The 27017-nt window shown below is 40.4% G+C and overlaps 1 protein-coding gene across 1 annotated transcript in view; it reads right to left on the bottom strand.

The window, feature by feature from the left end:
- LOC149236458 (outer envelope protein 64, chloroplastic-like) overlaps positions 1-27017 on the bottom strand; it is a 249563-nt gene that overhangs the window by 25304 nt on the left and 197242 nt on the right. The window contains exons 10-11 of the mRNA XM_089372388.1: positions 17385-17512; positions 17244-17295 (exon numbers count right to left, since the gene is read on the bottom strand). Coding sequence (XP_089228514.1) covers positions 17244-17295; positions 17385-17512 — 180 coding nt within the window. The remainder of the gene's footprint in view (positions 1-17243; positions 17296-17384; positions 17513-27017) is intronic.

Genomic DNA, 27017 nt, shown 5'->3' with positions numbered 1-27017 from the left:
GAACGAATCCCAGGTGGGTGCGGCTGAAAATAGTGAGCCAGTACTTTCATCCTTCCGCTCGCAGTAGGTTTCCCACCAGTCCTTGACGTGGGGGGCTGCTTTGAGAAGAGCAAAAACAATCTTTTCCCGACTCGAAAATTCATGAACAGAAAAATAACCCTCTAGCAGATTTAACCATTTATCTACGGCATCGGCGTCTATCTGACCCTCGAATATGGGGATTTCAAAATTAACTTGTACCTTAAAGGGTGTGGCGTTTCCAGAGGAGCTGCTGGAAGCCGATGCGCCGCTTCTGGGTAGCCGCTGAAGGATCTGCGCAAAGCTGTCCATCATCGCGTTCCGTTGTCGCTCGAGCGCTTCTTCGAGCAAGATTTTGATGGGATCTCCTGCCCCCTCGTCTTTCTTCTCGTCCGCCATGGGAGGCCGTCGGGATTTGCGAGGCTGGTCTTGCAAAGGTTCAACCAGTTCAAGCCCTAACTCCTTATATCCCGACCTTGTTGGGGACATGCAAAGAAAAACAGAGAAAAAGCAGACCGCTCTGATACCACTGATCCAGATTTAAGCAGGAACGCAACAAATTACAGAGATAACCATATACACAAAGATGCAGCGGAAATAATACTTCATTTCATTAATGGGAAATACTGACATATGCTTACAAACAGAAATGGCAATAAACTAGCTAGGGCGATGGTAGCTTATCTCTGAGAAGAGATGTGATGGCTACATGCCTCTGAACTGTTCTGAACTGTATTACAATGAGGCTCGAAGGCCTATTTATTGTTGAGAAACAATGGAAAACCCTTCACATACCGAAACCTAACCCTAGAAGATGAAACGCCAAATTGTGGGCCCCGTTTGGGTAAATTGGTACATCAATTTCCCGGGGTCGTAACTTTGGCATACGATCTCCGTTTGACGCGTACGATAGCTCGTTAGAAAGATCTATCCGAGTACTACCATTTTGGGAGGCAACATAGGGCTCGGTCGCCCCAGAATTCCAAAAAAACGTCGTTTAGGGCCTCAAAACGGCTCCGGAAGTTCAGGACCCGAAAAACTGCTAAAAATAGTAAACTGTGCTACAATTAAGGAAACTGAAAATGCTGAGAAAGACAATGGTGGGGGTCCAGGTGGACCTGGCAGGTGGCCACCAATATCCACCTGGATCAGCTATATTGGTGTAGAAATTGAAAATGACCAGAAAGATGGATGCAAGGAAAGTGAGCAGTTTTCACCCTTGAATGCGAGGGGACAACTTTTGCAACACCCAGATATACAATTGCTTGAGGACAAGCAATGTCGCGAAGGGGGGATTGTAATGTTCCAAATTGATTAATAGCCCACAGGAGGACGAAATAGCCTATCCAACCAAGTAGCCTATAGTCCTGAAAAGGGGGGAAATATAATTTTTCAAATGTTGGAGCAACATTGTGTAAATGTTGGAGCAACATTCTGTAAATGTTGGTTCAGCTGGGGCAAAAAAAACCTAAAATTGGGAGTCACATTCACAAAGCCTCACATTTGGGAGCCCATGAAGGAATCTATAAATAGATGAGAGTTGGAATCAATTTGGATGGGAATATTTATAAATTTCTTAAGCCTGAGGCTCTGAGAGTTTTAATACCCCTTTTCCTTGTCTAGTTTCGGTGGAGGTGATCTCACCCTAGCTAGTCTCTACTGATTTCAGTGGTGAAAGGTTCTACCCTAATCAGTCATCCCTCTTCACTCATTATCTATTATCATTCATCTGGAACAGTCTGTTGTTTATTGATTTGGCACATCAAGCAGATCTTCGGCCAGCTAAAGGATTTGGGCTTTGGCTCGTGAGAACAGTCTAAGGTTATTTAAGGGCAGCAAAGGCATAGTTGAGGCTCGTTCCAGGCACAGACAGAGGCAGCAAGTGAAATTCTGGGCTGCAAGGCCACAGGACCGCAAAGCCAAGGGCCTGTTCTGGTTGGACCTAATTCTGGGCAGTGAAATCTGGTACAGCGGCCTATTTGAGGAAACAAGAGTCAGTCTTCTGTGGCAGAGAGAGTTCAGTCTCCCTGAACAGGAACTATGCAATTCCGTGATTTGGCCAGCCTAAATTCTCCATGGGAGGACTGAAAGTAACATGCTCAGCTGCACATTCTGGGCATTCTCCTAGCCCTACGCACTAATGGACAGAAAGGAGTGGCGGGTATGTAACAAACAGATTGGGCACAGCTAGTCCCCTTGTAGGCAGAGGTCAAGAATATCATCAATCTGTGAGTTAGTCAAAATTTTAGAGGATTATCATTATTGATTTCACCTGTAATTTCTGAAGAAGATATTTTTGGTAAACTTTGTTTATTGATTACTCCGAATTATTGGTATAGCAGCCCTAGTGCCTGACTGTTATAATAAATTACTGTATACTGCCAAGTTTAGTATTCTTTGTATACTCTGAATTACATTATCTATGCTTGAAGTGGAAAGAATGTTGTAAATTGGTAGTGCACATCTCATGAATTTATAAACCCTAAGGGCAAAAATTAACCTAGGACATTACAACTAGGGTAAATTAGGGTTAAGTTACAGAACATTCTGCATTTTTCAGCATCATATACTTTGGACCATATTGCCCAAGGGTTAGACTTGCATGCATCCAATTGGAAAAGTGAAAATATTATTTTACATGCATTTTCAGCAATTAATCAAGGCTAACGTCTAGGGATTTTATTGTTGTATTATGTGTTTTCAGGTATTCAAAATTGTTGTAATTTAATTCCTTGTTTATTCATTGAATAGTCCTAATTTTTCACTTATTTATCATAGATTATAGGCTTGTTTTCTTATAGTTATAAAAAATTTGCATGCTGTAACTTTTCTGGTTAAAACCCTAGCTTATAACAGCAAAGTATTTTTTCTAAATTGCATGTGTCAAGCCTATTTGAAACTCTTAGGACTTGCTAATCCCTTTAGATTTAGTTGTAGGGTCCTTCGAACTCATCTTTTTGAAAATATATCTTAAATCACCCAAAACCCTAACATTGCATATTTATTTTTGGGTAAATCTTGTAGTAGAACGCTTAGCGAGTATTTAGCTTAACACCATTTGGGTTACTTAATACCTAAATCTAGGTTGTCATTGATGTCAATAGTTGATCGTTGATATAGCAGTGACTGAATCGCAAATATTCTTGAAAAATGCCAGAAGATGACTAAAACTCTTGTTTAAGTTGATGGACTGTCAATCATGCTTCTTGATGACATGTCTATGATAAAAGACTACATGATCACTTATGTGGACCATGATGATGACTTATTAGGTGCACTACACTTCAAAGACTGCCTATATGACATAAACATGATGACATGCCCTACCTCCAATGATCTTCATGATGATACCACATGATGACAAACCTCCAATAATGTTGAAGGAGACAAGGTGATGAAGAAGGCAATCAAGGACATGATGGTGTCCCTACATTGAAGAAGGCAAGCATGATGGTGACCCTACATTGAAGAAGACAAGGACATGACAAGGACATAATTAAACCATAAAGAAGTCCTACACTCAAAGGCATTATGCCTTGCCTCCATTTCTGCACTCATAAAGGACCAGTCACATTAAAAATTATTTTTCACCTCCTTAGAGGCAGAATCTCACCATGAGACCTTCACCATCTTGAAGAGCTTAATTTTGCCTTTCCAACGAGCTATTACTCAGCCCAAAACTCCAAGCAGTTTGGGAGAAATGAATTTTTGAAGTTAAGTTATTAATTCTGGACATGGAGCCGACCTAAGCAAACCTACCTTGTCGGCCAACAAAAGAGACGTGTCTGTTCAAACTTAACGTTCAAGAAGCATATTAATAGGAGTTTCGAGCTCCTTGTTTGTATCATCATTTTTCCCATCAGAAAGACAGAAGTCTAATAGAAGTTCACAACTCGTGAACTGAAGAAGGCAGAATTGAAGACTTGTTTTGGGTTATGAAGACTGTAGCTCTTACGATATCTCGAACCTTACTTCTATCTGTCTCGGACTTGCTGTGATAAATTTCCTGTGGGAACCTACAATACTTAAGATGTTTTGACAAGTGTTATTTCAGACAAAAGGCTCGGAACCCTTGATAGACTCGGACTGGTGCAGAAATGGTAGATGATCTCAACTGTGGTGGGTGCTCTCAGACTGTTGCAGAAGTAGTGAATGTTCTCGGACTATAGTAGGGTGTTGGTGTAGGAGTAGTTGACATTTCTTGACTGTGCAGTTTCGGACTACAGGATATCTTTCTCGGGACTGTGCATACTTGTTGTGGCTCAGTGTTGATTCCTTACATTGGACTCACCTGTGAACTGTGAAAAAGAACCTCAATCATTTGTTGAGGACTGTGGTTCGAACCTCCTATGGTTCAGTTTATGTGACAATTGCCAAGCCTCAAATCTCACCTTGGATTGTTGTGGTTTTGGCTCGGGCCTCTCCTAAACAGCTCGGACTACTCATTGGTGAACAGATATAACTACATTCTTTGAACAGAGGACTGTAGTATCACCTCTCTTCCTCTTGGACAGTGACATAGTTGGATTACAGAATCTCCTCCTGAACAGCAGTAGTGATGGACTAAGTGAAGCCTAGTTTAATAGTGCATTTGAAAGCAATCTTTTAGAGATTGTCTTTGAGATTGGGATCTCTTTGAAGGCATTTTGGAAGCAGTCAAGATCTTTGTGCAGACATTGGAGAAAGCGTTTGAAGGTTGATGAAGATACCCTTGGTTGGAGAGCTCTTGGGGACAATCTTTTGAAAACATGTTGTTAAGAAGCTTTGAGTAACCTTGGAATTATTATTGGAGATCATGATGACATCATGAGGTGACTTGAAGAAATTGCTTGGGTACAATGAAGAGAAATGGTGACATCTTCTAAGAGATCAAGGTTGTCATTGATGACGTGACGTGGAGATTAAATGAAGGGATAGCTGAAGATTGACACGGCTCGGTGAAGAAGACTTTGGGAGCCATGAAGTACAACCAAACATATCTTAACAAAGCGAAGCTAGAGAATTGGTGTCCTTGGAGTTGGTGCTCCTAAACTCAAGTTTGGTGCCTTAGATAAGATAGGGTTGAAGCCCTAGAGGTCGGAGCCTCACTAAAGTCCAAGTTGGTGCTTGGCAACAGGTTGGAGCCTGGGAGATTGAAGATCGATGTCTTCATCTAGGGTTGGAGCCCTATATATATTGTACTTGATTCATTGTAAAGATTATATTAATAAAAGCATTTATTCCTATTGTTCATTTTGTGTTCTAAATATAAGTGATCTAACTGGTAAAAGTAACAATTGAAAAGAAATATTGATTCACCCACCCTCTCAGTATTTCCAACAATTGGTATCAGAGACAATACCTTCACTCAAAGCCTAACAACTTGAAGGTTGATCATTAGAACACAAATGGCCAAGTAAAAAAGTCTCCAATCCTCCTAAATATGTGTCTCCCTCAACCACCGAAATTGAAGTCAATCAATTTGTGAAGGCTCCATTGTTCAATGGAAACTTTGATATATGGGAGGCAAGAATGAGGAATTTCTTAAAGACTCAAGGCATTGAAGTCTGGAAATCGGTGATTGTTGATAGCATGATGGATGGAGAATCCAAGGAACATAATACAAGAGCAATGAAAGCAATCTTGAATGGGCTACCTGATTTTATGAAGGCCAATTTTGAAAAATGTTCGTCAGCAAAAGGCATATGGGATAAACTTCATGATCTTCACTCAAAAGGAGCGTTGACAATGATCTCTAGTCAAGAAAATGATGGAAAACAAGAAGGAAATCCAAAGCCCATCAAGGAAGCTGAAGATAAGAGTGATAACATCAAGGCTAAAGAAGACCTAGAAGATGAAGAGAATGAAGAAGATCTTCTCACTAAACTTATGGTTGCCATAAAAGAGAATAACAGTTTGAAAAACGAAAATGAGGAACTTAAGAAGAAAGCGCAAGTTGGTGACCAAGACAAGACAAGGAAGAAAGTTGACCTTGTCAAGCTTCAAGTACAAGAAAGAGATGAGGAGTTCGCCAAGATTAAGGAAGAATTTCATCAAAACAAAGAGAAATCATCATGAAAAAGTCATATCCATGACAAATCAATTGGATAAGGCAAAGAAACGGGAAGATACCTTGTGAAGCCACCTTGAACAAAAGCACAAGAGTTTGAACAAACTTGAAGCAGAGATTGGTCAATACAAGGAAGAGGTCTCCTCCCTTAGATCTTAACTAGAAGAAGCAAGGAAACAAGCACAAGAAGCTAAGAAGGTGATGGAAGCTTTGGCATTCATAGAAGGACAAGTTGATGAAGCAGAAAAGGAGAGAAATACCATGATATACCAACTAGAAAAAAAGGATGATGACATCACCAAGTTAAGATCAAAAATCACTTCTCTTAAGGCCCAATCATGTGAAGCAACCAAGATGAAGGAAGAAATGGAGATCATTCTATCAAAGAAGGATGAAGAATGCAAGGAAATGAAGGAAGAAAGGAAGTTGACTTGTTGAATAAGAACTTGAAAAGTTCTCAAACCCTACATGACATCCTAAGTCATCAAAGGTCTGCCCTTGATAAATCAGGTCTTGGGTATGCAGGTGAAACCTCAAGCAAGAATGATGCAAACCCTAATGCTTCAAACAATAAGGACTTGGAATAAATATTGATGCTCCCAGTTCCAGCAAAGACAAGGAGAAGAGTCAAGACAACAATGGAAGAAATCATATTCCAAGAAGAAATGCAAATGGTGTCAAGGATGCAAGAAGCAATGGTTATCATCAAAAGATCCCAAGGCAAAATGACCTTAGAAGTACATTAGGGAAACCTTCTTCTCCCAGGTACCAATGTATATTTCTTGGTTATTGCTATTCTTGTACAAACATTGGGCACATGGCAAAAGATTGTAGGGCCTATCACAAAGACAAATATAATGGGCCCTGTCAATCTCCAAGAAGCAATTTCACAAGAAGTCATGAATCCCTATTCATAAGAAACATAGAGTGCTTCAAGTTTCATAACATTGGACATATGGCACGTGATTGTAACTTGACTTGGGCTCCTGCACAAGCTAGAACCATGCCAGAGAAGAAAGTTACACGAGCATGGAGAAGGAAGCAAATACAATCCGAAAATCTCTTAAACTCTCCAGCCAACAACACATGTTTTTGATCTGATCTTCCACAGTCTAAGCATTTGATGGGGAAACTCTACCAAAAAGAAGATCATGCATACAGTGAGGGGGAGCTTATGATGATTAGGCATTCTTGCAGAAGCTATTCATGGATGGATCCCATGAAAACCTTGACGACTCATATCTGGAAATTCCTAGATCATCTCTCAGGAACACTCCATTAAAGAACATAGCCCATATTCATCCGACAGACTATTGTTAAGATCTCTTCCACTTAATCACTAAGCAACTAATCTTTCATGAGCTAGAGGAGGTCATGAAAACAAGGGGAGTTGGTTCATCACATGAAGGAATGTAATCACATCTATCATGGACCACATTGCCAGAAAGAAGAGCACCATGACAAGGGGAGTAGCATACCCATGAAGATCTACTATTTTTGAAGAAAAGAAGCAACTTGACAGGGGGAGTACTTGGGCACCGCATTTGAAATTGATGTCAAAGGGGGAAAGAATGTTGAAAGGACAAGAATATTACCATCAATGACAAAGGGGGAGATTGTTAATCTAGGTTGCCATTGATATCAATAGTTGAACGTTGATATAGCAGTGACTAGATCGCAAATATTCTTGAAGATGCCAGAAGATGATTACAACTCTTGTTTAAGTTGATGGACTGTCAATCATGCTTCTTGATGACATGTCTATGATAAAAGACTACATGATGACTTATGTGAACCATGATGATGACTTAGGTTGACTACACTTGGAAGACTACCTATATGACCTAAACATGATGACATGCCCTACCTCCAATGATCTTCATGATGACACCACATGATGACAAACCTCCAATAATGTTGAAGGAGACAAGGTGATGTAGAAGGCAATCAAGGACATGATGGTGTCCCTACATTGAAGAAGGCAAGCATGATGGTGACCCTACATTGAAGAAGACAAGGACATGACAAGGACATAATTAAACCATAACAAGTCCTACACTCAAAGGCATTATGCCTTGCCTCCATTTCTGCACTCATAAAGGACCAGTCCCAACAAAAATTATTTCTCACCTCCTTAGAGGCAGAATCTCACCATGAGACCTTCACCATCTTGAAGAGCTTAATTTTTTCTTTCCATAGAGCTATTGTTATATTGGCAACTAGGGCCAAACTCCATGTGGGTCGGCTTATTTATGGCAGCTGATATTTTTATTGGATCCCTCTCGTCGAGAGGTGTAGGATTGATCCAATGATCATCCGATTCCGATAAGTATTTATGGAGATATGAATTTATTTTGTTTATATAATTATTATCAAGCCGACCAGCTCTTATGTAGGCTCTAGAAGCCCAAACGTCATGTCTATTCAATCATCCCCCTTTAGTATAAATAAAAGAGGATTTGGAGTCATTAGAACAACACATTCTTGAGTAGTCTCCTCCTCTCCACGTCTGGGTTTTTGGTGAAGGTGAGAGACATCATGAATGATACGCTGGTCACTCAAGTAATGCCCTCGTTGTTGTACGTTGCCCCAGTTGTAGATACCTAGCCACAGGTGATACCCTAGATGCAGTGATGCCCTAGCTGCAGTAAGCAGCAGGCTTATGAAGAAATATAAACGCAGTCAATGGGTCAATAAAACGTAGTCAACGAGACCTGTTCACGCAACAGAACTTCGCATTCCTCTCTGCCATTCTACGTGAACTTGGGATACATATATACGCTACAGGTATTGCCATTTTACGTGAAGTTTGGATACATATATACGCTACAGGTATGGCCATTTTACGTGAAGTTTGGATACATATATACGCTACAGGTATGGCCATTCTACGTGAAGTTTGGATACATATATACGCTACAGGTATGGCCATTCTACGTGAAGTTTGGATACATATACATGATATATATATATATATATATATATATATATATATATATATATACGCCATACAAGTATGACAATTATAGCCGCAGTTGAGGAATAATGAATCCGCAGGAAATGAAGAAGCCGCAGTCAGGTATATGAAGTCGTAGTCAAGACATAGAAAGCCACGGTTAAGGAGAGGGTAGTCGCAGTGATAAGGAAGAGCTGCAGGGAGCTGCAGGTGGCCGCAGTAAGGTAATGAGGCCGCAGGAACAAACTGTTGTAGCCGCAATCAATGCATATAGATCTCGGTGGTATCCCTGTGACAGTTTAGATGCAAATGAAACTCAGATTACACAATGAAAACTTTGATGGGTATGATCTCAATCTCACATATGCATATGTTACTGTCTCGACATAACCACAATGATGAAGCAGGTTTCAGTGTTGATCAAGAGCTTCTTGGCATACCTGTAAATGGAGACATACAGTGGCAATAGTCATCATAGTCTTCAGATCTAGTATTCTTGATATGAACAAGTATCTTAGAGGCAGTCAAGATGATAAGGATCATAACAACCTCAACATGATGAAAGAAGTAATGATCACCAAGTCAAGAAGAGTCAGCTTTGGCAAAGATCAGTGTCTAAGATCATGATCTCACAAATGATCTCATCCTACTGTAATGTGTAGTCGTGATCTTCATAGGTGCAGAGATCATCTCAGTAATAATCTCAAGGAAAAGTCATGGTGCAACAATGATGCTCTCAAGAACCTTGCAGCAGTAATGAAGTTCTTGATGCAGTAGTGATGATCTCTGAGGTGCAGCAAATATGATAATCCCAACAACATGATGATGAATGAGACAGGAGCAACATGATGATGAGAGTAGATGGAAGCTGCTCAGTGACTAGGTGCGGCACAGTGACGGGTACAAGCTGCATCACTATGTTAAGTGAAGGAGTCACCTTGGAGAATCAGTTGAAGCAAAATGTCTTCAACTGATCTCATTGTTATAGAAGATGATCTATGCTTAGATCTAGACAAGTCAAAGTGTTGACTTCTATTGTAATTGTACTCTCTCTCTCTCTCTCTCTTTCTCTGCTGAACTTTGAAGATAAAAGAAGATTTGATCAAAGGGTTTCCCCACACATTGTGGGGTTTGTCCCTGGCTCGCGCCATATCTTGTGTCCTCTTGTCTTGGCTTGTCTTCTGCATATTATATTTATGTTCTATCTGCAGTTTATCGTAATGCTGATGTGATTGCTAACTGTGAAAATTTAATAAATTGCTCTAGCATAGAACATACCTAATCTTAACATGGTATCAGAGCTGAGGTGAATACAATGCCCAAGCAAGAGTGAAAGAGCAATCATTGAAGACAGTTGGGACAAGACAGAAGGATCAATGGGTTCCTCATAATTCACCTAGGGTGAAGTCAAAGCAGAGAATGTTATCAGAATGGCGTAGCGGAAGATTCTGATGGTCCATCTTAAGATCACTTCATTGGGAAGTTCGGATCTAAGGGTAGAAGGAAAGGCGGATGCCTTGTTGAAATAAGTTCGGCCCTTATGCGAAGGAGTGCCCGAATGACAGAGATGCGGGTCATCAAAGACAATGGTCGACTCTTCCACGAAAGCAAGGAACCCTAAAATCTCTTTTATGTACCTGATTGAACCTAATGTCCATCTCGGAAATGGAAGTCAAAGGTTACAAGGTGGCACTTATCGATGGAAAGGTACGTGTTTGAAAATAGATCTTTTAAAGATGTTTTTGAGTTCAGGGTTGTATCAAGTTGCAGGAAGTCCACTGGGGACCATGTCCATTGACTCAGCACCGGAGGTCTGTGAGACAAATGGTGACTCGGATGCCTGAATTCAAAAGGAAGCATGAAGGTACATGTCTGAAATGTACCGAAGGAAAATATTATAAGGGTACCATTCCCCTCATGCAGCAGGTTCACAGGTTTGGAACAACCCGAGGAGTTTGAGAATCATGATCAAGGAATCTCATGTATACAGGTGGAAGAAAGCCCTCTATGGCTTGAAGAAAAACACCTCGGGCATAGTATGAGAGGATTGATAGCTGTCTAATGCAGCTGAGATTCACTAGGAGTGAAACCGATCCAAACCATTACTCGAAGGTTGTGGATGATAAACCTCTCGTACCGGCACCTATGTCTGACAGGTGCAGACTCTCTCATTTATAAGAGACAGAGGGAGTTGGATTCGGAATGTGGGAAGATAAGTTGCAAGCTTGTGACTGCCTCGAGGATCTTAACTTTCAAAAGTTATATGGTAATAATGTCGGACCAGATTTGGGAAATGCCTTTGAATTTCATAAACTCATTCGCATTGATGTTCTTGGAGAACCTTCGTTCGAACATATGTGTTGCAGTTAGCATGGTGAGCTCATATTTTGTTGAGCCTCACTGGATTGGTACCAAGAATCTTCTGAGATATCTTCATGGGCACAATCTCTCATGGATTGAGATACACTGCCGAAAATATGAAACCACATGATTATTCGAATGATGAGTGGGCAGGTAGTGTGGAGGATCACTAGAGCACTTTTCAGTGTTGGTTCTCTTTGGATTCTGCTTCGATGTAGGAAGCAGAAGTCGGTCACTATAAGCACCGCCAAGACCGAATACATGACTGCGAGTATGATCTTGTATAAAGCTGCATGGTTGCGGAATTTCTTAGCTGTTTTCGATTATTGAGGAATCCTGTATTCGACAATTGCTCTAGCGGACAGACATCAGATACTGCCTTATCTGGGATATGGAAAGTCGATGAGCAAGGAGGCTCCATCGCACTGAGATGATGTACAGGACAGAGCCCCGAGGAAAGATCAAATTTGTGATTTTCCCAAACGACTTGGAGTCATCGAGAGGCCTTTGAAAAAGGGTCATGCATGTTGCATACATTGAGCTCTGGGGGGCTTGCAGTTCTATTGGAGCAACATACGACCACAGGGTGACTCACCCTCCCCTGGTGGTGGCACTGAAACAAGATGATTCGCTCTCTTGTGTAGCAGGATGATTAGTTCTCCTCTGAGGCCTGGATTGATGTGTTCTCCATGGCGATTGTAGCAGGATTGATGTGTTCTCCTGTGAGGCCTGGATTGATGTGTTCTCCATGGCAATTGTAGCAGGATTGATGTGTTCTCCTGTGAGGCCTGGATTGATGTGTTCTCCATGGCGATTCTAGCAGGATTGATGTGTTCTCCTGTGAGGACAGGATTGATTAAGTTCTCCTGTCGAGGCATCCTACCCATGCAGTCTGGGACTCATGGGAAGTACCTCTCATCTGATCAATGAGCAGGGAAATGAAGTTAGGGACCATAGTAGTACCGATGGACGCATCGTTGTATCTACCGTACTCCCTATGCTAGGATGTCCTCCATTGATCTGGGATCAATGATACTGGTCTGGGACCAGTGGTAGGAGTTGTACATGTTATGACGCTGACTTCGGGTCGGCTGAGACTGGTCTGGGACCAGTCATACATACTCCGAGACTGACTTCGTGTCAGTGCAGTATTGGTCTGGGACCAGTGAGAGTGGTACATACTATGACACTGACTTCGGGTCGGTTGAGACTGGTCTGGGACCAGTGGTACACTCTCTGAGACTGCGAAACTGGTCTGGGACCAGTGGTAGGAGTGGTACTTACTATGAAGCTGACTTCGGGTCAGTTGAGACTGGTCTGGGACTAGTGGTATGCACTCTGAGACTGACTTCAGGTCAGTGGAGAATGATATCACTCATTCTCGATCAATTCTTCTTCTTCATAGTTCAGCGGAGATGAGCAGAGCAGAGTAGAGCCAGCAGAGCTAGGCAGAGTAGTGCAAGGCACTAATGGCAGAGATAGTACAGTCGGACTTATGGATCACCGGATGGAGTTCTCCCTAGTTGAGAGGGAGTGTTAAATTGGAAACTAGGGCCAAACTCCATGTGGGTCGGCTTATTTATGGCAGCTGATATTTTTATTGGATCCCTCTTGTCGAGAGGTGTAGGATTGATCCAAAGATCATCCAATTCCGATAAGTATTTATGGAGATATGAATTTATTTTGTTTATATAATTATTATCAAGCCGACCAGCTCTTATGTAGGCTCTAGAAGCCCAAACGTCATGTCTATTCAATCATCCCCCTTTAGTATAAATAAGAGAGGATTTGGAGTCATTAGAACAACACATTCTTGAGTAGTCTCCTCCTCTCCACGTCTGGGTTTTTGGTGAAGGTGAGAGACATCATGAATGATACGCTGGTCACTCAAGTAATGCCCTCGCTGTTGTACGTTGCCCCAGTTGTAGATACCTAGCCACAGGTGATACCCTAGATGCAGTGATGCCCTAGCTGCAGTAAGCAGCAGGGTTATGAAGAAATATAAACGCAGTCAATGGGTCAATAAAACGTAGTCAACGAGACCTGTTCACGCAACAGAACTTCGCATTCCTCTCTGCCATTCTACGTGAACTTGGGATACATATATACGCTACAGGTATGGCCATTTTACGTGAAGTTTGGATACATATATACGCTACAGGTATGGCCATTCTACGTGAAGTTTGGATACATATATACGCTACAGGTATGGCCATTCTACGTGAAGTTTGGATACATATATACGCTACAGGTATGGCCATTCTACGTGAAGTTTGGATACATATACATGATATATATATATATATATATATATATATATATATATATATATATATATATATATATACGCCATACAAATATGACAATTATAGCCGCAGTTGAGGAATAATGAATCCGTAGGAAATGAAGAAGCCGCAGTCAGGTATATGAAGTCGTAGTCAAGACATAGAAAGCCACAGTTAAGGAGAGGGTAGTCGCAGTGATAAGGAAGAGCTGCAGGGAGCTGCAGGTGGCCGCAGTAAGGTAATGAGGCCGCAGGAACAAACTGTTGTAGCCGCAATCAATGCATATAGATCTCGGTGGTATCCCTGTGACAGTTTAGATGCAATGAAACTCAGATTGCACAATGAAAACTTCGATGGGTATGATCTCAATCTCACATATGTATATGTTACTGTCTCGACATAACCACAATGATGAAGCAGGTTTCAGTGTTGATCAAGAGCTTCTCGGCATACCTGTAAATGGAGACATACAGTGGCAATAGTCATCATAGTCTTCAGATCTAGTATTCTTGATATGAACAAGTATCTTAGAGGCAGTCAAGATGATAAGGATCATAACAACCTCAGCATGATGAAAGAAGTAATGATCACCAAGTCAAGAAGAGTCAGCTTTGGCAAAGATCAGTGTCTAAGATCATGATCTCACAAATGATCTCATCCTACTGTAATGTGTAGTCGTGATCTTCATAGGTGCAGAGATCATCTCAATAATAATCTCAAGGAAAAGTCATGGTGCAACAATGATGCTCTCAAGAACCTTGCAGCAGTAATGAAGTTCTTGATGCAGTAGTGATGATCTCTGAGGTGCAGCAAATATGATAATCCCAACAACATGATGATGAATGAGACAGGAGCAACATGATGATGAGAGTAGATGGAAGCTGCTCAGTGACTAGGTGCGGCACAGTGACGGGTACAAGCTGCATCACTATGTTAAGTGAAGGAGTCACCTTGGAGAATCAGTTGAAGCAAAATGTCTTCAACTGATCTCAATGTTATAGAAGATGATCTATGCTTAGATCTAGACAAGTCAAAGTGTTGACTTCTATTGTAATTGTACTCTCTCTCTCTCTCTCTCTTTCTCTGCTGAACTTTGAAGATAAAAGAAGATTTGATCAAAGGGTTTCCCCACACATTGTGGGGTTTGTCCCTGGCTCACGCCATATCTTGTGTCCTCTTGTCTTGGCTTGTCTTCTGCATATTATATTTATGTTCTATCTGCAGTTTATCGTAATGCTGATGTGATTGCTAACTGTGAAAATTTAATAAATTGCTCTAGCATAGAACATACCTAATCTTAACAGCTATTACTCAGCCCGAAACTCCAAGCGATTTGGGAGAAATGAATTTTTGAAGTTAAGTTATTAATTTTGGACATGGATCTGACCTGAACAACCCTGCCTTGTCGACCAACAAAAGAGATGTGTCCGTTCAAGGTTCACGAAAGAAGCCTATTAATAGGAGGTTCGAGCTCCTTGTTTGTATCATCAATTTTCATAGATCAGAAAGACAGAAGTCTATTAGATGTTCACAACTCGTGAACTGAAGGAGGCAAAATTGAAGACTTGTTTTGGGTTATGAAGACTGTAGCTCCTATAATATCTCAGACCTTACCTCTATCTGTCTCGGACTTGTGGTGATAAATTTCCTCTGGGAACCTACAATACTTAAGATGTTTTGACAAGTGTTATTTCAAACAAAAGGCTCGGAACCCTTGACAGACTCAGACTGGTGCAAAAATGGTAGACGATCTCAACTATGGTGGGTTCTCTTGGACTGTTGTAGAAGTAGTGAATGTTCTCGGACTATAGCAGGGTGTTCCGGCAGGAGTAGTTGACATTTCTTGACTGTGCAGTTTTAGACTGTAACATATCTTTCTCGGGACTGTGCATACTTGTTGTGGCTTGGTGTTGATTCCTTACCTTCGACTCACTTGTGAACTATGAGCAAAAACCTCAATCATTTGTTGAGCACTGTGGTTCAGACCTCCTATGGTTCAATTTGTGTGACAGTTGCCAGGCCTCAAATCTCACTTTGGATTGTTGTGGTTTTCGCTGGGGCCTCTCCTAAATAGCTCGGACTGCTCATTGGTGAACAGATATAACTACATTCTTTGAACAGAGGATTGTAGTATCACCTCTCTTCCTCTTGGATAGTGATATAGTTGGATTATAGAATCTCCTCCTGAACAACAGCAATGATGGACTAAGTGAAGCCTAGTTTAATAGTGCATTTGAAATCAAACTTTTAGAGATCTTTGAGATTGGGATCTCTTTGAAGGTATTTTGGAAGCAATCAAGATCTTTTTGCAGACATTGGAGAAAGTGTTTGAAGGTTGATGAAGATACCCTTGGTTGGATAGCTCTTGGGGACAATCTTTTGAAAACATATTGTTAAGAAGCTTTGAGTAACCTTGGAGTTATTATTGGAGATCATGATGCATCAGTGATGACATTATGAGGTGACTTCAAGAAACTGCTTGGGTACAATGAAGAGCAACGGTGACATTTTATAAGAGATCAAGGTTGTCATTGATGACGTGATGTGGAGATTAAATGAAGGGATAGCTGAAGATTGACAGGGCTTGGTGAAGAAGATTTTGGGAGCCGTGAAGTACAACCAAACATATCTTAACAAAGCGAAGCTAGAGGACTGGTGTCCTTGGAGTTGGTGCTCCTAAACTCAAGGTTGCTGCCTTGGATAAGATAAGGTCGAAACCCTAGAGGTCAGAGCCTCACTAAAGTCGAAGTTGGTGCTTGGCAACAGATTGCAGCCTAGGAGATTGAAAATCGATGTCTTCATCTAGGGTTGGATCCCTATATATATTGTACTTGATTCATTGTAAAGATTATATTAATAAAAGCATTTATTCCTATTGTTCATTTTGTGTTCTAAATATAAGTGATCTAACTGGTAAAAATAACAATTGAAAAGAAATACTGATTCACCCCCCCTCTCAGTATTTCCAGCAATCTACTAGGGAAGCCTCCCTTTATCTGACCACAAAATAGCAGGGGAATAGTTGCTAAGGTGATAGTGGTAAGTTAGTAACTAATCCCATTGTTGCTCTCAATCTAGATTGTTTATTGAAGCTTCGTATTGAGGTGATAGATTTTGCAGTAACAGGTACCATCTCAACCAAGTGCAAATGACAAAAATCTTGGAAGACTAAAGCAGTAAATGGCAATATATAGCATACATAGTACATAGAGAAACTGGTACCACCACTGCCCTAAGATAGGGAAGACGACAAATGGATCCAGGGCTTTCACATCTCTAAATATTTTTCTATCTAACGAAAAGAAGGTACTATAGGAAGTGGACAGAACAACAGGAAAAGGATCATTACATACACAAATAATATGATGTTTTACAAAGAAAAAGATGGAAGAGAATAAGTTAAAAACAAAAAAAAAAAAAAAACATTTGAAAAATAATGGATTTTGCCTTCACCAGTTTTTCAAGGCCAACTGCCATCTTATAAAGCAATAATATACTACTTTACAAAGAAAAAGATGAAAATAATGTTTTAAGAAATTTTAAGCATCAGAGAAGGGATTTTGTCTAACTTCACCTTTTTATCAAGGCCAACTGCTGCACTGCAGTCTTCCTCTGCTTGTGCAAAACTGCAGATGTAAAAATATTAAGAATGCATTGGAAGCATGGTTAGATTAATACAATACAGAATTAAGATTAGCTTGAACACATGCCATACCTTCCTAGCTCTAAATATGCTGCAGCACGGTTACTGTAGTAAGTAGCATTATTTCCATTTAACTTTATTGCTTCTGAGTAGAAATTAATAGCCTTTTGCCACTGTTTATCCTTATAAGCAGCATTTCCCTGTACAAAATATTCAAAACGGTCACCTTCATAAGTGAATAAAGAACAATACTCGTCTAGAAAATATGCATTTCACTATATAGGCTAAACATGACCCGATAAACAACAAAATGCTACAATAAGTTTTGTTTATATTTTATCTGATTTACATACCACCAAAGCCACCAGTAGAGGATTAGTAATTAGGCAAATTAAAGGTCAATTCCATACAATATCAAAATGCAAGAACACAATATTTTCTATCCCATTCATAAAAACAAAGGAATAGAAATCCCTTAGGAAATATCACCTGCACAAATATCCACTTTCTATATCGCTATTAACATACCAAAAATCAATATATTGCATGAATCTAAATCCACAAAATAACTTATATTCTGCCTGTGAACTCCCTAAACTTCAATTTTAACATGTTCCCTGTTACCCCTTGAAAATGCATGGTCCATTTAGTATTTTCATGACCCTTTCTTCTCTCACCAGCACAGTAAATCCTCAAAGTTCAGTCGTAGGTAAAGAATCAAGATCATAGAAAGAGACATGGGAAGTATTGATGAAGAATTATCCAAAGACATTTCACAAGGTTCCAGCTGGGTGAACTTGACACCAATTTGAAGACATGGTTAAATGGCTTACACAGCTTTTGCTGCATCATTGATGAGGAGCCTTGTTCCTTAGTTGCACCTAGGACACTAGGACAATGTAGGTGGAGGATCTGAGCAAGCAAGCAAACCCTTGAGAAGCAATGTATACTTCAAGAAGTGTCCAAGATATGATTTATGGCAAGGTAAGGGCTAGAAACAATGCCAAAAAAGGAATGCCCCACATTAACAAAAGTTCAAGGAATGGCATAAGAAAAGACAAATCTTAGCCGAGAAAAACACCCTAGCTTGGAGGAAGCATGGGGCATGACAAGGGATCTAGACAAAGCTAAAGAAGAAATGCCTTGCTTAGAATGATGACCAAGGCTGCTTGGATGCAGGAAGCAGGAGCGGGGAGCAACAATTTTCAAAAGCTTTGAGGTCGGGAGCAATTTTGGGATCATGTTTTATATAATATATATTTTTAAGTATTTTGATGCGTATATGTCAACAAAAGCATGTAGAGTGATGAATTAGCCATGATAAGCATAAAAACATGGATTAAACCATATAACATCAATCATCTAGTAGTTATAATCTTCATTAACCACAGGTCCACAAGTTACAACATAACGATTCTCATCATGTTGGTTGTGGAGCCCAATTATCTTTATGATTCAGAGGTCTTGATTCGGTCGTGTTTGGATCCCAATCCTTGATTAGGCAATGTTGGGGGGGGGGTGCTTGCCCCCCCACTAATGTTGCAGGGGGGTCCATCAAAGAAAATTTTTGAGAAAATTGCCTTGTAAAATATTGTAATTTTGTAGTCAATCTAGACCATTCATTAGGAGGAAGATTTGACGATAGAACTTATGTTAATTTAAGGTTTTTTCCCCTTGAAGGTAACCCATAGTTTGTATGAGAGAATTGTATTGCGGCTGGGTATTATTATGTATTTATTCCTATCTTTCGCTAGCACTTGATCACAAGTTTTGACATCATAATCTTGTAGAGATGCTTTCTTACACTAGTATATGAACTAGTGTAGGTTGCATTACAATGGTAACATGTAAAATTTGTTTTTCCAATCCTTTTCCTTCTCACTGGCTTTGTCGCATACTTTTACAAGGGTGTTGAATAGTAGAGCGAAATTTTTTTTGCAAAGAAAAGAAAAGGAATTTTTTTCCAACTCTTCTAAATGTAAGGCTCCATCCTCCAAATTATCTTCCTCCAGGTTGTTGTCCCAAGTGATATGTGCTCTATCAAATCGAGCCCGCTCCCAATAATGTGTCAACAACCTCAACTTGTAGTGTACACAAATCAAGCTTTTAGTCTGGTTTTCATTAAGGCAATTTCTTTTGACATTGTAGATGAAGCTATAGGTGCTCCAACACCTCTCTGCAGAAGAACTATTAACCACCTATGAAAAAACTAGGGAGGGAACGAATTTATTTTGGTGGGAGCACCCTCCAGAAAATTTCTCTCAAACATGAGCGATTTAGGAGCATGCTCCCTAGGTCGCTCCCTAAGCACTTGTTCGAAGCACACTTCAAGAGCAGGTGGAGGACAGGTGAGGAGGCCGCTCCCCCGCAACCTTGATGATGACATGTGGTGCTAAAGGCATTTGGATTGTTAAATAAGGGACTTTTGATGTGGAGTGTACCATACATAACAAAAAAAAAAAACATTTGGTTGCTTTGACTCTTGCTTTAGTCAAGAAAGACCACGATCAATCTTTCTTTTACCATGGACGACGAGTTCGTGCAGATGGATGAGTTTATGGAGCAAGGAAATTCATGCGTAGAGATTCGAAGGTCAGTTAAGTCGATCTCCAAGCGCCAATTGAAATTTAGAAGAGGACGAATGGGAGGTTCAATTTCTAATTGAGGAAAGGACGAGTTAGAGAGTTAGTTCGACTTAGTTAACAAGTTAAACTCAACTGATGTGCTAAGTTTATACTTGCTAGATATAGCATGGATCGAATTGGTTAAAAGGAGGACGAAGGCACAAATTTGTATCATTCTTGTTTGCATGAGTTTGTGTCGGGAAAGCTTCATGTTAAGAGTGTGTATCAAGGAGGAGCCTATATGCAAAATTGAGAGAGAAACTTTCTTGCAGGTTTCCATTAGGATTTAGGAGGAAATTCCTAAATAATAGGAGCCCAATCTGGGCTAGGAAATAGGAGATTTCCTACGCCAGGAAATTGGGCAAAGGTTGTGCAAGGAAGTAGGAGCTATGATCAAAGGGTTTGCAGGCAAGTCTAGGCTAGATCAGCAGGAGAACATCTTTGTTCTCAATAGACAGATTGCTTTGTATTTGATCTATTTATTCTCTCAATAAAATTCTACAGCAAGGAGAGGGTTTTCCCAATTTGGTTTCCCTAGAAAAATTATTGTGTTAATTGTGTGACTATGTTCTTTATTTGCATTCTTATTCCGCTTCTTATCTATTGTGGAGAAATTGTGTCTTGGTGAAGAGAAACTAGTTTCAAATTGTTCATCATAGCAGTTGGAGGATTTCGTGGAAAATCTACAAGGTATCAGTGCAGCGAACAACATAAAGACCAGCACCAAGAATTTCATATTTGTGAAGAACGAAGATCATATTGTGAAGAGAGGTTCTTTGGACAAGGAGGATTGCGTAGCAAGGACTAAGAGCAGATCACTATTTGGAGGAAGCATCTAACTTCTACTCATGGAAGGAAAGGATCACAATAGTGTTGGAGGACAATGGGGTGGCAAGCAAAGCGAAGGGCAAGAAAGACAAAGGGAAGCTCGAGTCCAATAAGAAGGACAAGAAGAAGAAGAAGAAGGATTTGAGTAAGATCAAATGCTTCCATGCCACAAGTTTGGGCACTATGCTACTAAGTGTCCTAATTGGAAGAAGAGATCCAACAAGGATCATGTGGTTGCATCAATTGAGGTAGATGGGTTTGCTTCTCAATTCAAGAAAGACTTCTCATTGATAGCTTGCATGGCAAGTTCAGTAGGAACCAGCACGTGGTATATTAATTTTGGAGCATCCTTCCATATAACAAGGAACATGGATTATTTCAACTAGCTGGAGGAAAAGGACATGCAGTTTCAGATCGAGCTAGGAGATGATGGAAAGTACGTATCTAGGGGAGTTGGTACTGATATCTTTGAGAGGGAGTCTGGGAGCCCTCTCCATCTCAATGATGTCCTCTATGTTCCAAGCTTGAACAAGAACCTTGTTTCAGTAGCTACCCTTGAGGACAAGGGATATGATGTCATCTTCAATAGAGGTAAGGCTTACCTCAAGCACTTAGCTTATGTATCAGTGAAGCAGATAGGTGTGAGGGTGAAGAACCTTTACAGGTTGTAGGTTGAGACATGCACAGTCTTGAGCAGCAAGGCAGGGGGTGAGTAGAGAATAGATATTGGAGAACTTTGGCACAAGCGCATGGGACACTTGCATCATGGGGCGTTGAAGATTCTTCAGCAAATAGCCATAGGATTACCAACATGCAGTTTTGATCAACATGATGTATGCAATAGGTGCACACTTGGCAAGTTTGCCAAGACTTCTTTTCAAGGTCAAGACAACAGAGCCAAAGGGACTTTGGAGTTGATGCATTCAAATGTATGCGAGCCCTTCTCTTCTCCATCTCTTATAAGACACAAGTATTAAGTCACTTCCATAGATGATTATTCTTGTAAAACTTTGATATTCTTTATGAAGAAGTAGGATGAGGTCTTCATGGAGTATAGGGCCTTGGTAGAAACTAAACAGGCAAGAAGATCAAAGCATTGAGGAGTGGCAATGGCAGAGAATATGTCTCTAATGCCTTCAAGCATATTTGTGCAAGGGAGGGCATTAGGAGAGATTTTATAGCACCCAAAACCCTCAGCAGAATGGGGTGGCTGAGACGAAGAACCGCAGTATTGTTGGAGCGGCCAAGGCCATGTAGCGTGATCAGGGACTATGTATGTTCTTATCGGTAGAGGCATGCAACACTGCAGTATTTCTACAGAACAAAAGTCCACACAAGGTTCTTCGACAACTTACACCAGAGGAGGCTTTCATAAGCAAGAAGCCTAATGTTTCACACTTCCATATCTTTGGCACAAAACTTTATTGCCATGTCTCCAAAGATAGCAGGAAGAAGTTGAAGCCCACAGCAGAAAGGGTATTTTTATGGGATATCGTGAGACAACTCAGGCATACCAAATGTATCTACTAGGACTCAAGAAGGTAGTTCTCAGGCAGTTTGTGAGGTTTGAATAGTTCAAAGCTCTGAGGGAGTCCTTAGAGCGAGAGCAAGTTTCAGTACTTGAGAGGAGGAGCTACGCGCTACCAAGGAGGAGCCTCAGCCAGGATCACAGATTGAGCCTCGGTCACGTGACAAGACAGTCACATAGCAAGATGTAGAGCAAGATGATAAGGAGGAGAGACTAGGATCAAAGCAAAGAACTACTTAGTTAGAGACTCGTGGCACAGGGAGGAAGAAATCCAAGTGGGTCGAGAAGTTAATTCAAGAGGCCCACGAGCATGTTGAAGCTCCTAGCTCTATGTTCAGACAAAGCAAGCTGCCACAGAGGTACACAAGATATATGGCAATGATGAGTATAGCAGGAAGAAGTTGTAGCCCACAGTAGAAAAAGGGTATTTTTTCGGGGATATAGTGAGACAACTCAGGCATACCAGATGTATCTTCCAGGAATCAAGAAGACAGTTCTCAGGCGGGATGTGAGGTTTGAAGAGTTCAAAGTTCTCACGGACCCCTTAGAGAGAGGGCAGGTTGCAGTACCTGGGAGGAGGAGCTACTCACTCCCAAGGAGGAGCCTCAGCCCGAATCACAGATTGAGCCTCAACCAAGTGACAAGAGGGTTGAACAACAAGATGCAGAGTAGGATGATAAGGAGGAGAGACTAGGACGAGAGCAGATAGCTACTCAGTTAGAGACTCCTAGCACAGGGAGGAAGAAATCCAAGTGGGCCAAGAAGTTGATTCAAGAGGCCAAGGAGCATGTTGAAGCTCATAGCTCTATGTTCAAGCAGAGCAAGCAGCCATAGAGGTACACAAGATATATGGCATTAATGAAAAGGGTGGTGGACATCAAACCTTCTTGTTAGAAGTAGGCAACTTCTCAGCAGGTTTGGTAAGATGTCAGGGTGCAGGAATATTCCTCCATCATGGACAACGATGTTTGGGAGATTGTGCCACGGCCTAAGGGCAAGTAGGTTCATGTTGTGTGTACAAGGTGAAGGATGGAGCAGATGGGAGTGTGGAGAAGTACAAGGCCAAGTTTGTGACCAAGGGCTTCTCACAGATTGATGGCATAGATTATGAAGAGAGACTTTCTAGATAAACTGGAGAACATCTTTGTTCTCAATAGACAGACTGCTTTGTATTTGATCTATTTATTCTCTCAATAAATTCTACAAGGAGAGGGTTTTCCCAGTTCAGTTTCCCTAGAAAAATTAGTGTGTTAATAGTGTGGTTGTGTTCTTTATCTCTACATTCTTATTCCACTGCTTATCTATTGTGGAGAAACTTTGTGTCTTGGTGAAAAGAAACGAGATTCAAATTGTTCATCATAGTAGTTGCAGGATTTCTTGGAAAATATACATTTAAAGGGTACTGAAGTGACTTCAAGGGGTGTTGCACATTATACAAGGTGCATTCCATGTATTTGGGGGCATGTTTTGCATTTATGGAGAACTTTAATGGGTAAGGACACATTATTTAATCCAATTTCAAATGGATTTGAAAGCATATTTCAATTTTTGATGTATTTAGAGATAAAGGCACATTGTTGGAGGCCTTTCGTGTGAAAATTCCTAAACCGAAATCCCTACTGTAGCAAACTAATATTACTTCCCCTACTTGTTAAATCATACAAGTTATTTACTGTGTTCTACGGTAAATATCGAAGTAAATACAACTACAACATTCACTATTTAAAATAATATGCCAAAACAAGAAACTGAACAGGGAAAAATACAACATAATGACACAGTTATTTTTTGACAAATGTCCCTAGAAAAACCCAATGTGGGAAAACCGGTGCAACAACTCTGATGGTTTTTATTATTAAGCAATAGTTTTCTGAATACAACTTCTGGATGCCCTCCCGACAATCTAGTTACAGAGAAATACAACTGGCAAAAGAAATTTGTGAGATTACCTCACTCTACCCAGCAAGTCCCGGTTGATCCCACAGCTAAACCAACATGTCCCTGGCTATTTCTACGCTGCCCCTGTGTGGGCCCTACATTAGCCTCTAAGGCTCTGCATCAGCTGTGCGTTGGGTCGAGTTGCTCTCTCGGATATCTGACGTCAACCCTCCTGGCTCAGAGGTCAAACCCAACAAATTTTCGGACTTCTGCTTGGGAAGACTGTGCTGCCTCTGTGTGGGCCCTTCTGGCTCAGCGTCAACCCCTCCTGGGTCCTGCATTGCCTCCTTCTGGTGTCTCTGTGCCTCTCTACTATGTATCTTGGCTCAGGAGAAGACTCTCCAACCAAACTATCTTTGCCCTTCACTGCAAAAGCTCACTATCGAAATTCTCCCGGCAGTTGCTCTACCTCAGAAAATCGAACTTTTGAACTCACTCTTTGTGTGTCTTTCCAAGTGACCCTCAAGCCCCCTTAAATAATCTCCTCGTTGACATTCAACAACCTAGATTAGAAGCTAATCAATGGATAAGATCATTTTTGCTTGATCCTCGTCTTCTTCTAATAGTTACAACCACAGTTTATATTAATACCCTTTAATTATTACATTTTCCTAAGTTTGGGTCCCATTAAAAATAATTAATAATTTTAATAAAACTGTTTCTGGGTGGAATTTACCAAAACGCTTTCTAGGTTCTTTGGAATACATGTACCTAAGCCTCCCTACAAAATTGGAGAGTTAGAGCACATCTGATGCTACGAGAAATCAACATTTCCTACATATTTGAAGGCTAGACATGTTTTTCACCTTTGCAGAGGACTTTGGGGTGAGAAGTTAGAACACCTTGTTCAAGGCATTTTCTACATATTTGTAGGAAGGATCATTGCATGAGGAGAGGCATTGTGGCACAGTTGACATGATCAAACCCTCAAATGAATAACACACATGTTTTAAAAGGATCTCACGAAATAGAGAGATGACGAGTTGTAATACGAAACTATTTTATTCACTCAAAAGCCAAACTCAAGGAGGCTTCTAAGGCCTTCTAGAAACATAAATTATTTTAAGAATTAGGGTTTGACTAGAAGGATATATATAGAGGAGAGATTAATTTGTTAAACGCATGTTTGGAATTGTGAAAGTATACACTCCAAGATTAGTATAAGATCTTTCAAAGGAAGAAGTTAAGCAACATTTCAATGCGAAGTTCATCATCATTCTTTTATTTTTCTTGTGTTTCTTGGATGGCTAGAAATTACTTGTACAAATTTGTGGTCGTAGTCGTCGAAGAAGGGCAAGATTTCTCCCATAAGATGTTAGAGTTGAGGTGTAACCTTACCTTTGTCTCGCTAAAATCATTGTATTTATTGAAGAACATTTGTTGCTGTAATTTTCTGGTTGGCGATGTTTGCTCTATTTTTGAGGGCTTCCCTAGCAAGGGATGAAGATTAAGTGTGACACATTTAAGTCCTCTTGATCCTCTGGTGATGTTACACTTGAATAGTGACGTATTGTTGGCTCCATGTGTTGATGATTGTAGCTTGGACAGAAACTTTTGCATAGGTTTTGTGTCAAACATGCATGAAGTCATCCAAAGTCCTTTCAATTTTGTAATTCGCTTTATTAAAAAATAATCTTATTAATGTGAAACCCCTTTTAATTTTGTGTTATGATAATTATAATAAAGTTTAAGAAGCCTTTATAAGGTTGGAATAATTTTTTAATGAATAAACTAATTTGAAGGGCAAGAAAAAATATCTGTGTATTTGAAATTTTACTTTTTGTTCTTCTAATTTATTTTTCCAAAAAATTGTGATAATTCTATGGTCTAAAATTTCTTGTTTAAAAATTAAATTTCAACAAATAATTTTACTTGAAACCATAAGAAGGTTTCCCACGAGGCATAGAGAAGTCAATAACAGGGTATTGTGTTAAAACACTCTGTGATGAAAACGGCGTCAGTTGCAAACCATGTGGGTACAAATCTAGTCGTCAGCACAGGTTGGTGTGGCCTAGGTCGAGCACAATCCCCAGGTGACTTTGACAGTTTAGATGCTCTTGGGTCATGATTTCTCAAGCCACAAGTTAGTCCCCTCGGTTTGGGGACAAACTAACAAACTAACAAACAAAAATCATGAGGAGGTTAGTCAACTATGGTTTAGAGAAAATTCTAGCGTGGTACCAATGTTGTGTCTCTAATTGGAGGGGTTTCCAAGTATTTACAACAATAGATCTATTAGACCTAAACTCTGTCATTTACATTTTACTGGGTGCTTGAAGGACTAGGCACATTTGCAAGGGAAGTTGTTCATATCTGAAAAGATGGCAACAATAAGTCTTATATTTGAGGACAAGCTGGATGGAGCCTCAAATTTCTTGCCATGGAAATCTAGAGTTGCATTGGTGTTGGAGAAAAACGATCTCTAGGGTATTAATGAGCATACAGTTCCATTGCTGACAGATCCACAAAAGTTGGTGGCCAAAAAAAGTATGAGATTAAAGCCAAGTGGGTGATCTTGGATGTAGTGAAGGATGACTTGATTCCTCACATTTCTAAGAAGAGTATGGCCAAGGAGATGTTCTACCAAATCAAGAAAGTTAATAGGAAGATGATCCTGAGAAACACGCTCAAATCCATTGAGATGCCCAAATCCGAAATAATTACTAGTTAAGTCATGAAGATCACTCAAATCCGTGATCATCTTGCAATAGTTGAGGAGAAGGTGGAGGATATTGAACCTAGTTAACATGGCATTGAAAGGTTTCCCAAGTTCCTACGAACCTTTTT

Source organism: Pinus tabuliformis, chromosome 8 (assembly GCF_031772625.1).
Source record: "Pinus tabuliformis cultivar Carrire ecotype Pingquan chromosome 8, CPIR1, whole genome shotgun sequence".
In the NCBI taxonomy this organism is placed as follows: Eukaryota; Viridiplantae; Streptophyta; class Pinopsida; order Pinales; family Pinaceae; genus Pinus; species Pinus tabuliformis.
This window is presented reverse-complemented; position numbering and strand designations above follow the sequence as displayed.